The sequence below is a fragment of the Cibotium barometz genome, chromosome 20 (genome assembly GCF_041138505.1).
Source record: "Cibotium barometz isolate CiBa-2024 chromosome 20, ASM4113850v1, whole genome shotgun sequence".
NCBI classification, from domain to species: domain Eukaryota; kingdom Viridiplantae; phylum Streptophyta; class Polypodiopsida; order Cyatheales; family Cibotiaceae; genus Cibotium; species Cibotium barometz.
In genome coordinates, this window is record NC_141065.1 from 33,602,167 (window position 1) to 33,614,616 (window position 12,450).

Genomic DNA, 12,450 nt, shown 5'->3' on the forward strand with positions numbered 1-12,450 from the left:
CGTTAGAAGCAGCCAGCAGCTCTGATGGAAGGATTCCAAACAACACAAAAGCCAATTAAGTTAATGAAGAAAAAGCTTGTTTTAGGTGATTCTAAGGCAGAGGCTAGTAGGCCTACTTCTAGTAAAGAACTAGGCATATGTTGCTGCTACAGTGAAGCATGTATGTTGTGGGAGACATCATTGTTTGCTTCATGTCAATTGGATAACTTCATGTCATTGTTTGCTTCATTGTTTGCTTCATACAGAATGCTGGAGATGGATGTGAAGCGTGAGTTCCTTGCAGCTCCACAACCCAAGACTAGCTAGGGCATAGTTTTATTTTCTTTTTGAGATTTATGGGTGTGCAGACCGCCTGCTACTCCTTGTACTGTTTTATATAACAGAGGCTTCAAATCCACTGAGTACAATATATCCCGCATGAGTGATCAGATTAACAACATAAGCTTCGTTTACATTCCCGATGGTTTGCCCCCCGAGCATGGCCGCACCACTGACGTGGTCGACCTACTGGTTGCTCTCGATTCTGGCTATGCACGCTCCTTTGAGGAGTTGATGCAAGGCCTCCTGCTCCAAGACCCTCCCGTCACGTGCATCATCGCCAACACGTTTTTAAGCAATGTGCACAAGACTATGAAGAAGCATGGGTTGCCGTTTGTGTCATTTTGGACACAATCTGCAGCGAGCTATGCCTCATTGTTGATGGTGGCCAAAGGGTACAGGCCCCCAAAAGGTATGGATAGGGTTAATTATTATGTCGTAGCTCAATTTTTAGATCTAATTGAGGTGTGATACTTATCTGATTAAGATGTCACTTAGGTTCTCAGCCTTCCGACGTGATTACTTGCAGCCTGCCTGGTGTGCCGCCCTTGAAGTTTGAAGAGATGAATGGTTTTGTGCAGTGCTATGACCCTGAGGATTTCATGTTTAAGCTGTTTATACGCCCTTTTGAGAGCATAGGAGAGGCGGTCTGCATACTGATGAACACCTTCGACGAGCTGGGAGGAAGAGACCATGGCTTCATTTCATTTCTCTCTCTCTCTCTCTCTCTCTCTCTCTCTCATATCAGAAGAGCTTATCCAACCTGCTTGCTTCATTCAAAATGCAGTGCAAGATATCTTCCCCAGCTTCATAAGGTTGGAATGCCAAGTTGGATTTGGCAAGCATCAATGCGTGGTTCTGCAAAGGCACCTTGGAAAGGTCAAAACACCTCGGAAGATTGGCAGAAATCAAGCAGAGAGAGAGAGAGAGAGAGAGAGAGAGAGAGAGAGAGAGAGAGAGAGAGAGAGAGAGAGCATAAGCCGTACATACCTGCTGCTCCTCGCTGGCTCCTCAGCTCTAGTGTGTAGTTCTGACAACACTGCCTTCGATGCCTGCCACCAATGGCCGCCTTCTTTGGCCTGTTGTGACCCTGTCGGTAGCTCCTAATCAACCACGCAACAGCCTCAAGCACCTCACCTGACCATCAAACTGCGCGGTGCTCATGGTGGGCCGCATCACCTACGTGCCTGGCCATTTTTTTTAAAGAAAAAGAGAAGGTTTGATCGTTAAAATCAAACCTGAGTTTACTTGTGCTTGAGAGAGAGAGAGAGAGAGAGAGAGAGAGAGAGAGAGAGCTACGTACCTGAGTTTTCTTGTGCTTGAGAGAGAGAGGAGAGAGAGAGAGAGAGAGCTGCGTACCTGAGTTTGGGACCCGTTTGCCAACACTACCCGCCTGTTTTGAATGCGCACCTATAAATCATGTGTAGTAAAAGTAAATTCAAATATTATCAAATGTCTTTTTATTTCAGAATCATCACGTTGCAACCCAAATAAAAATCAAATTTTATATCCAGGAAAAAAATCTTCCCAAGATTTGAACTTGGATCCATTGTGTGGAAAATTATGCTCTTGCAGCTTAAACCACTACACCTATACCTTTCTTATCTTTACAACCTTTGGTCAAATTTATCAATAAAAAAGTACCTTCTGTAAATACATACATATGCTCTGAAATAAATCCTTCTGTGAATAAATATCTGTAGGTCAATTTTTTTTTTAAATTCCTTCTGTTGAACGCACGTGATATTCATTTTTTATACTAAGTGACCCCCCCGAGAGAACACTCCATAGGATGGCGGAGAAAAACTCGGCTATCCAAACTCTAGCCACTAATTCATTAGCTCAGATGGAGCATAGGAACTGCTTTCACAGGATCAGATGCACCTTGAAGGAAGAAAGCAGAATCTAGAACAATACTTCTCAGAAACGCTGCATCAAATCTGTATCCATCAATAATGCGTGGCACTAGGATGTCTAAACTACCCACGTCTTGTGGAACATACTCCAAGTAATACATCCGCACACTGATACACAGAAGGCAAAACCCATGTTGTCGCTAAACAAAGAGACATCTTCCCCTCTCTCACCTATGAATACATCATATGTGGAATCAACCTTTTGGCCTGAGTTAATATACAAGTGATGCTCAACCTATAAATCAAAGCTTCAAACAAGAGCTTTCTGACCTCAGTGGGGGCACCAAAATGATGTGTTGTGTCTGGGTGGAGGCCTCTATACACCACCAGCAAATACACAAGGAATATAATCAATGGGATCATAACTCAAGGATGTCGAGATCCCAGCTCCAAGGGCACTTCTTAGCTAAACATCAATCCTCAGCCCTCCAATTGACTCCTCCGAACACTAACAGTTGCCTCAAAACCCTCCCAACCTCCGTATCTGCTGGAGTTGTGTCTACTTCAGATGTCCTCTTAGGTCAGCACATACCTCCAACATCTCTGAACATACTCTTAGTGGCCTCTCCTGACCACAACTGACCAAACTCACCCTTAGCTGACACAAAGCCTCTATTTCAACCTTCAAAGTTCTCCTTTAGTCCCCAGACATAAATATGTCCTCCAAGATCATTAGATTGTCCTCTATGGTCAGATGACCTCATGTCCACATCCCCTAAGCCTTGTTAGATGTCGTGCCGACCTTCCTCTACATCCTCTGGTGTCTACACCTAGTTTGAATTCTGTCTCATACTTCTGAGACGGAATTTTGCTTCCGAAATCTTCATAGAATCAAACCTTCTCCTTTATGTTTGCAAACTTTCCCTAACTTGTAGGTATGTCCCAATTGTCTAAGATATCACTCACTTGGCTCTCTCCTGATAGTTGCAAGCCCTCAGCAGCTGCCACACACTACATTGTACTTGACTTACTAACCAAGCTGACTTAGATGAAATTCTACTTCCGAAATCTTCATAGAATCAAACCTTCTCCTCTAAGTTTGCAAACTTTCCCTAGCCCGTAGGTACGTCCCAATTGTCTAAGATATCACTCACTTGGCTCTCTCCTAATAGTTCCAAGCCCTCAGTTGCCACACACTACATTGTTCCTGACTTACTAACCAAGCTGACTTAGATGAAGGAGATTTTCTCCCCTCTTAGTCAGCTGACAACTCTAAAACATCAAAATGCTTTCACTAAGCAAGGTCTAAGAACTTTGGACACTTGACCCCAATCTGTCAGACTTGGCTTACAAATACTTCACACCAACTCAAACAAACCATAGCAAGGTTCCCACACCATCAGTTCTAATGTCTAGCTTACACACAATAGACATTGTGGCTGCTCCTTTGATTCTGACTCAGAAACTATTACACAGTCTCATTAAACTGGCACTCACAGATGTTTCATCTCCTCAAACTTAATGAAAATCGACACAACAAAAACATCAAAGTAAAAATTATGTATCCTAAACACACTGTCTATGTCAAGTATAAAAGAACTCAATGACCCTGAGAGACAATGGGCTAGTACCATCAGAGAAACACAATGAAAATGTATAGTTTCTCCATCTGTACACTCAAACTATTATCTAAGATACAGTGACCTTACTAACTCAGGCTGCGAGCTTCACCTAGACACTCTATTCACTAGCACACAATTGATTCACAACAACAACAATTGAGTATAAATGGAGCTAAACCAAGTATCAACAACTGAGTAGCAATTCTTGTCATTGTAGATCTTTTTTCTCTTTGCTCACTACATGAGCTTCTATCTTAGCTCCTTGCCACTATGTGTCTCTCTCCCTCCATTAACTTCAAATCCCCCTTTTCCCGTCACCGCCTCGCCGCCTTCTGGAACCTTTGCGTCATCTCTCCCCTACCACCATACACCTTCTATTTTGGTATTATGACACTTGCTCTTATCTTCTTCGTTGCCACATTGTTACAACCACCCTAGACTCATTACACATCATCATTTGTTTTTCACATCATGTGCTTATTTTGGGCCTTGGGCACCTCTCACAATGGATATATGTACGTACATACATATGTATGTATATAGGTACATACATACATGTGTATGTATGCATACATGCACATGTATATATGCGTATGTCCATAAAGTGTGTATATATATCTATATATAAATGCGCATATATATGATGCATATACATATATACATATATATGTGTCTATGTATGTATATTCAAATGCATATGTACATTTATATATGTGCTTCCATGTATCTCTCCTTGGTTGTTGCTACTAGATATATACATTTATGTATAGATATACATGTATATATATATGTCTTAACATTTATATGTATGTGGGTATATATATATGTACATACATACATACATATATATACACATATATATAGTTATATACATAGATTCATATATATATAGACGTCATACATTATATGAATATATATATATATACATATATATGTGTCTATATATATATATGTATGTATATACACACACACACACACACACACACATATGTGACTATATATATACACATATATGTGTGTGTATATATATGTGTCAGACTTGGCTTACAAATACTTCACACCAACTCAAACAAACCATAGCAAGGTTCCCACACCATCAGTTCTAATGTCTAGCGCTTACACACAACAGACACTATGGCCTCTCCTCTGATTCTGACTTAGAAACTATTACACAGTCATCACACTAGCACTCACAGATGTTTCATCTCCTCAAACTTAATGAAAATAGCACTCTCGACACAACAAAAACATCAAAGTAAAAATTATGTATCCCAAACACACTGTCTGCATCAAATTTACAAGAACTTAACAGTTCCTCAATGACCCTGAGACAATGGGCTAGTACCATCAGAGAAACACACTGAAAAATGTATAGTTTCTCCATCTGTAGACTCAAACTTTTATCTAAGATACAATGACCTTACTAACTCAGGCTGCTGTGCAAGCTTCACTTAGACACTCTATTCAGCACAGAATTGATTCACAACAACAACAATTGAGTATAAATGGAGCTAAACCAAGTATCAACAACTGAGTAGCAATTCTTGTCACTGTAGATCTTTTTTCTCTTTGCTCACTATAGGAGCTGCTATCTTGGCTCCTTGCCACTATGTGTCTCTCTCCCTCCATTAACTTCAAATCCCCCTTTTCATGTCACCGCCTCGCCGCCTTCTGGAACCTTTGCGTCATCTCTCCCCTACCACCATACACCTTCTATTTTGGTATTATGACACTTGCTCTTATCTTCTCCGTTGCCACATTGTTACAACCACCCTAGACTCATTACACATCATCATTTGTTTTTCACATCCTGTGCTTATTTTGGGCCTTGGGCACCTCTCACAATGGATATATGTACGTACATACATATGTATGTATATAGGTACATACATACATGTGTATGTATGCATACATGCACATGTATATATGCGTATGTCCATAAAGTGTGTATATATATCTATATATAAATGCGCATATATATGATGCATATACATATATACATATATATGTGTCTATGTATGTATATTCATATGCATATGTACATATATATGTGCTTCCATGTATCTCTCCTTGGTTGTTGCTACTAGATATATACATTTATGTATAGATATACATGTATATATATATGTCTTAAAATTTATATGTATGTGGGTATATATATATATGTACATACATACAAACATATATATACACATATATATAGTTATATACATATATTCATATATATATATAGACGTCATACATTATATGAATATATATATATACATATATATGTGTCTATATATATATGTATATATATATATATACACACACACACACATATATGTGACTATATATATACACACATATATGTGTGTGTGTATATATGTGTGTATACAACAATGTAGCTGTAGAGCTAAAAAGTAGGCTTTGTTTTGGTAGTTTAATAGGATTTCATGGTTGCAACTTGCAACCTTTGGTAAATTTGTGGGTATCATTTGAAGCCTTAAAAGCCCTGAAGCCCATTTTTGGCTTCAAAGTAAAGCACTAAGCCAGTGCTCATAGAACCCGGTTTGTAGTGTAATTTTTCCAGCTGAAATTTAGAAATCCCCGCTGGAATGTGACGTTGCCTTTAATTTTAAGAGATGAAATACCTACATTTTAGTTATAAATCCCAACACTTGTATGATTTTTAAGTCTAAATCTCGATTAACTTTAAGCATTGCCGTTACGTTTAAAGGTTGAAAAAAACACATTTTTCTCTAACACTGCAGTGGATACAGAAAAGTTGTAACTACTGTGCTCATGTTTGTAGACACACGGAATTCCTCAAGTTTCGAAGGTTCTGTACTTGCATTTGTCCACAATTGAGGAATCATTTCGTTGCAGGAAAACGAGGCAAGTAGCATGTGTGGCTGCAAGTTGTTGCCAGGCAAGTAGCATGTGTGGCAGCAAGTTGTTGCCAGGCAACTAGTCCCACACAGAAGCCTTTTGTAAAAGCTATCTTTTCTGGTATTAAATTTATACAGCGTTTTCTAAAAGCAAGCACGTCTCCTAAAAGCACGTTTTCTAAAAGCAAGCACGTCTACTCGAACGACTTGATGATGATGCGTGTGCGGAAGGAGACGCATCAACTCTACATATAATTCAGTGAAGCGGAGAAAAAATCAGTGAGATTCGAGAATACATACATCTTTTTAAACCTAAATAATAATAACAATGATTCAATAATTGTGTTCTCCAATCAAAACAAAATTACATTGTCGACTGTGATTACATTGCCACAGGATCAGGCTTTAAATTTGGCACCTAAGTCTAGGTGCCATAGAAAATCTAGTGGCACTTTTGCCATCAACCATGGGTGCCAAAATGTCACCTTTGGTTAAAATTTTGAGTGCCCCTTTTAATAACAAACCACTTTACTTTGAGTAATGAAAACATATTAGTTTTGTAAGTGCATTAAGCTTTCACAATTCAATAGACGTCTTCTCATCACACAAAATACATTATAGCACGAGAATTTTGAAAGGCATCATAAATTATTGAAGACTTTCCATATTTATTATGTATTGTGTACTATATTATATATATTTATTATATTATATATATTATATAGGATATATACCCCTGGTCACTTAGACCCCTAAGGCTAAGTGCCATTCGGCACTTCCCTTGTTTTTTCAAAGTGCCACGTTGGCACTTTTACCAGAAAACGGAGGTGCCATTTGGCACTTGAAATTGTGAAAGGCTCCCATACGGGTGCCAAATTTAAAGCCTGCACAGGATAATAGATTTCGAAGACGTGACTGACGGTGACTCCCGCGTGCTAAGATGCCCACGTGACGAGATCACGGAATAATTGCAAAACAATATAATTGTTTAGAGCTTCAATTAGCTCTAATAGTCTACACGCAAATTTTTCGACACGAAGGTGAAGGACAACAATTATGTATCTATCTCATGAACAACCAAGGCATTTCTAAAAAATCGTTCAATTTGTATTTTGACTTCTAACAATTATGTGTCTATCTCATGGACAACCAAGGCACAAGAGTAAAGAGAAGAAAAAAAATCTTAGATTTCTAAAAAATCGTTCAATTTGTATTTTGGCTTCTATTATTGAATTGGAAACGGATGAGCTTCAAAGCGTTGAGATCTGCAGCGCGTGGCATCGATTTTGATCTGCTGAGCAATAATCTGCAGGATGTAGCGTTGATGGTTGTGATCTGCAACTGCTTCAAGTTGGTGAAAAGTGGTGCTCTGCGATCTGCTACATGAGGGAGCTTAGTGGCTCTTCTGGTCTTTGCCCCATAGAGCATGAGGTGGCTGCTAGATGGTATGAATTGGTCTGCAACGGCTGCATATTCATGACTTGGTTGAGAGGGAGAGATGATTAAAACAAGATATATTGATTGTGTTGTTACTATAATGATAAAGAGCCGTGGACTAGATGATTAAAACAAGATGGCTGGGAGGGTGGCAACCCTTCATGGGTCACGCCTCTCTATATTTATTGAATTAATTACCGAGGTCACGCAAGTATGCAAATGGTTTAATTACTTGGATGCATAAAGCCTAATGCCTCTACGAGAGAAAAAAATCGGAGCTCTCGACTCAGTGCATTTAAGAGTGAAATTTCTCCACAAATAGATTTTCAAATTTACCAAGAAAATTCCAATGGAACCCAAATTCCATTTCCGTACACAAGATTCTCTGTACTGCTCGTCGTCGTCGTCGAAATGAGACTGTTCTTGTCGTGAGCGGTGCCCTTTGCCGCAGCCAGCATGCGCTGGAAAGGTGACCTTATGCCTTGCAGAGGAGGGGCCATACAGGTGCAAAAAGAGGGGAACGGGAAGTCTCGAGGAAGAGTTTCCCACTTACGTGCTAGAGGAGCCTCTATCGATGCACCATTGTCTTTGGTCTGCTCTTGTAGGCGTTCCAATGTAGCAAGAAAACAATGCTTATGCGATACCGCCTGTGTGTGATGAGAACGCCTAGTTGCTGCATGCATGCAGCAAGAACACAACGCTTGTGCGATGTTTGCCTGTATACGATGAATGCTTGTTTGATGTCACTTGCAAACTGGCGCACGATTGAAGACAGTGCTAAAAAAAAAACTAGGGTTTAGTGTAATATCACCTTCAAATTTTAAAAGATACGTGCAAATTTATAGCTTGAAAGAATAACTTGCGAAATTTGAAGGAATATACTACAAATATCTTCAAAAATTTAAAATAAACTTTCATTGATAATTTCTTAATTTTATATATGAAGGTTTTCCAGTTTTTGAGAAAATAGTTTTTTAAATCTCTTCAATTTGAAGAGCAATGAGATTTGGTTTGGCAATGCACATTCGGACAATGTTTCATTTTATCAAAAGTAAAGGCCCGTATTGTTGAAGGAATACTTTTTGATTAATTAAATAATTTTGATTTTTTTCACTGATTGTACTAATGGATACTAATGGGTACTAATGGCTACTAAATTCTACTTCTTCTTTGATATGAGGAGTTTAACGTTTTTGTTTCCACAAGGAGTTTAAAAAATCCACAAGAAAATTTATATGGAGAGACTGAATAGGTCCGAAGGAGCAGGAAAAAGATCTGTCAACGTGAAGGTTCAAGAAAAGGGGATGAAGCCTAGCTTATGGCGGATAGCAACACACATAATGAGGAAGAAGTTGCAACTGCAAAGACTAGAGAGTGAATACAAAGGAAACCAACAACGTACATGCTTGTAGGTTCTCAGAGAGCATGAAGGTCATGAGCACATGGCGTATACATGCTTCCAACTTTACAACAGTCTTCATGCTTGCAAGTTGAAAGAGAGAGACATTGTGAAGGTCCAAAGCAGAGGCCATATGTTCGAGAGTAGAGCAAGTGTCATAAACCTATGATGATGAGCAAAGGGGTGAGGTGCATGTACATAATGCGAAGCGTAGAGAAAAAACTATACGCAACGTTTGATATTCTTCCAAACCAATGCACAAACACCTTGGAAAAAAAAACATCTCTTATACTAATTAATCCATTTTCTTTTTTCACTCGTTGTAGGCCGGTATTGCCTCTATTTATTGTAAAAATCAAAGCATCAACAACATTACCTTAAAGACAAATCTAACTCCATAAGTAATTGTTTTATAAATTGTCACAAAAAATGCTATGGTAGGAAAATTAACTACAAATGGTAGGGAACAATAATGGGGATTAGTGATTCTCTTATGGTAGGACATTTGGGTTAATCAAGAAGTGCTTGTTTCATCCTTGAGCAAGCACAACACAATTTAGCCATCTGTTTGCAAACCCGCTTTAGTGTCTACTCGTGAGGAAACAGAAGATGTGCAAAAGGATGATGGAGTCACCTTATGCATCTCTTAGTTCAAGAGCCATCAAGTGAACCACTTATGCATCAAAACCACATAGAATGGGCGGTGGAGCTTTCAAAAAAGAAAGAAAATAGCACCCTTGTGCCTCTCTATCATGAAGGCTCATCGCTACATCATTATCCCTAAATGACCTCACCTTGAGCGAATAGAGTACTACTAGAGGTTTAGGGCATACCGACGTTAGAACATCGACGCAAATGTCCAACGTCGGTATGTACGTCCTAAACTTGGAGGCGAAAAGTCGGGCAGGTAATTTTCAAAAGTTCGTATACCGACGCTTATACCGACAGATATATCGACGGATATACCGACAGATATACCGACGCATATATCGATGGATATACCGATGGATATACCGACGCCCGTAAGTTTTTTACAGCCGAGAACCTATTGTTCTCTGTTTTGCATGGCGTCGAACTGCATCCAGAGAAGGTATGCGTCCATCTCCCTCAAGCGTTTGCCTTCTTCCATTCAACCCACTCTTGTTGCGTGTGTGTGTGTGTGTGTGTGTGGAGAGACTTAGTGAAGTGTGTGTGTAGATCTCCCTCTCTCTCTCTCTCCTTGGACGGTTTGCCTCTCCCCATAAAATATTCATGAGTAATGTTTAATTTCTTGTTTATCTGAAAAATAAAAAAACGAGCATGGTTGTCTTTTGTGCTCTATTTTGGACAGAATGGTGCTGTCTGTTCACTACTGTTGATTCCTGTTGACTGCAGGCGCAGCCAGGCAACACCATTCTGTCTAAAAAATTTTTTTGCTGTGGCGTCGGTATATTCCCCGGTATAGGTGCCGGTATATTCGCCGGTAAATCTGCGTCGGTATATCTGTCGATATTGTCATCGATTTATCTGCCAGTATACGCGCTGGTATATTTGCCGGTATTAAGGCCGGTATTTTTGCCGGTATACGCACCGGTATGGGCGTTGGTATGCACGCCGGTATAGGCACCGGTATAAGCGCCGGTATTAATGCCCGACGCTTATACCGACGTCGTGGTTCCGGCGTAGATACTGGGGTTTATACTAGCGATGACGGGACTTTTTTAGACCCCGTTTAATGACGTCGGTATAAGCGTCGGTATTTGGCTATCATGTAGTAGTGGAGCCAATGCAAAGACATATCACCTTGAGCAGATGGAGGTGACACAAATAAATGCACCTAGAGAGAGAGAGCGATTAGTCTTGGCCTTAAAACTTGCGATTTGATTATGTGTGTGAGTGAGAGAGAGTGAGGGAGAGAGAGATAGAAGGAAGGAGGGGGGAGGGAGCATCTTTATTAAAAGAGAGAAAGAGAGATCGGCGGATCGCAATTGGGAATGGCTAAAAGGGATAGTTCACAACTCCTATTGTTTAATTTTATTTAATTTTTCTTGAAGTAAATCCATGAATTCACATTTTCCACTTATTGCCCAAGGCCCTACTCTCACACATATCATATTAGGAGGGATTGTGAGACCCTACTTTGAGAGGTAGAGCTAAGACTATCTCCTCTAGTCAACTCCCTAGGGTCCTTATACTCTAACCTTGCTCTCCATCTCTAGCATGGTATCACCCCCTATGTTGTAGTTTTTATTTCCTCTATGTTGTAGTTTTTCTTCTTAAACAACTCAACCAACTAAATCTAAATATGGGCACAAAGTACGTTAAACTAGAGTAAAGAAGATTATTGCATCCTTTTGTACACCAATGGGACACATGCATTGACTTCAGCTAACATCTACTCGAAACAATAAGCTAAGTAGCTTAAAATCTTACAAACTGGCATAAGTTTTTACAGGTATATAAAACTCATTTTCTCTCTCCTTTATCATATATATATATTCACTACTAACATATATGTGTCACATTGCAGTTTTTTTTTCTTCCTATTGCAATTAAAGATTGCAAAAGTGAAGACATTAGGAGTACTAGATTTACAAGTTCAATTCTTAGAAGCAGTGTATTTGATTAAGAAGTACTTTCCAATGAGTATTCTCACCATTTTGATACACTTTCTCATTGAGGAGGTTGCAATTGCTAGGCGCACTATTCAGAGCCGACGGATATTTTTTTGGGAGAGATTCATGAAGAACTTAAAGGGCTTTGATCGACGAATGGCAAGAGTCCAGAAAGGAGCATGGTACAAGATTGGTTAGTACAAGAATCATTGATGTATATCAGAGAGTGCCTTAGATAAATTGATCCTGAATGCCTAAACTTTAGCATAAAAAAGAGGATAAACAGATAGTTGGAGAGGTACCATAAGACAAAGGGTATTTTCCAACAACTGTGCTCACCATTCAGATGCACTT

At 39.4% G+C, this 12,450-nt stretch overlaps 1 protein-coding gene across 1 annotated transcript; it reads left to right on the forward strand.

Moving 5' to 3' along the window:
• Positions 1 to 401: 401 nt before the first annotated feature.
• On the forward strand, positions 402 to 1,132 carry LOC147627802 (UDP-glycosyltransferase 85A7-like). The gene is made up of 3 exons (XM_086814266.1): positions 402 to 730; positions 817 to 965; positions 1,106 to 1,132. The coding sequence occupies exons 1-3, from the start codon at positions 418 to 420 to the stop codon at positions 1,130 to 1,132; spliced, it is 489 nt and encodes a 162-aa protein (XP_086670392.1). The 5' UTR covers positions 402 to 417.
• The last annotated feature ends 11,318 nt before the right edge of the window (positions 1,133 to 12,450 follow it).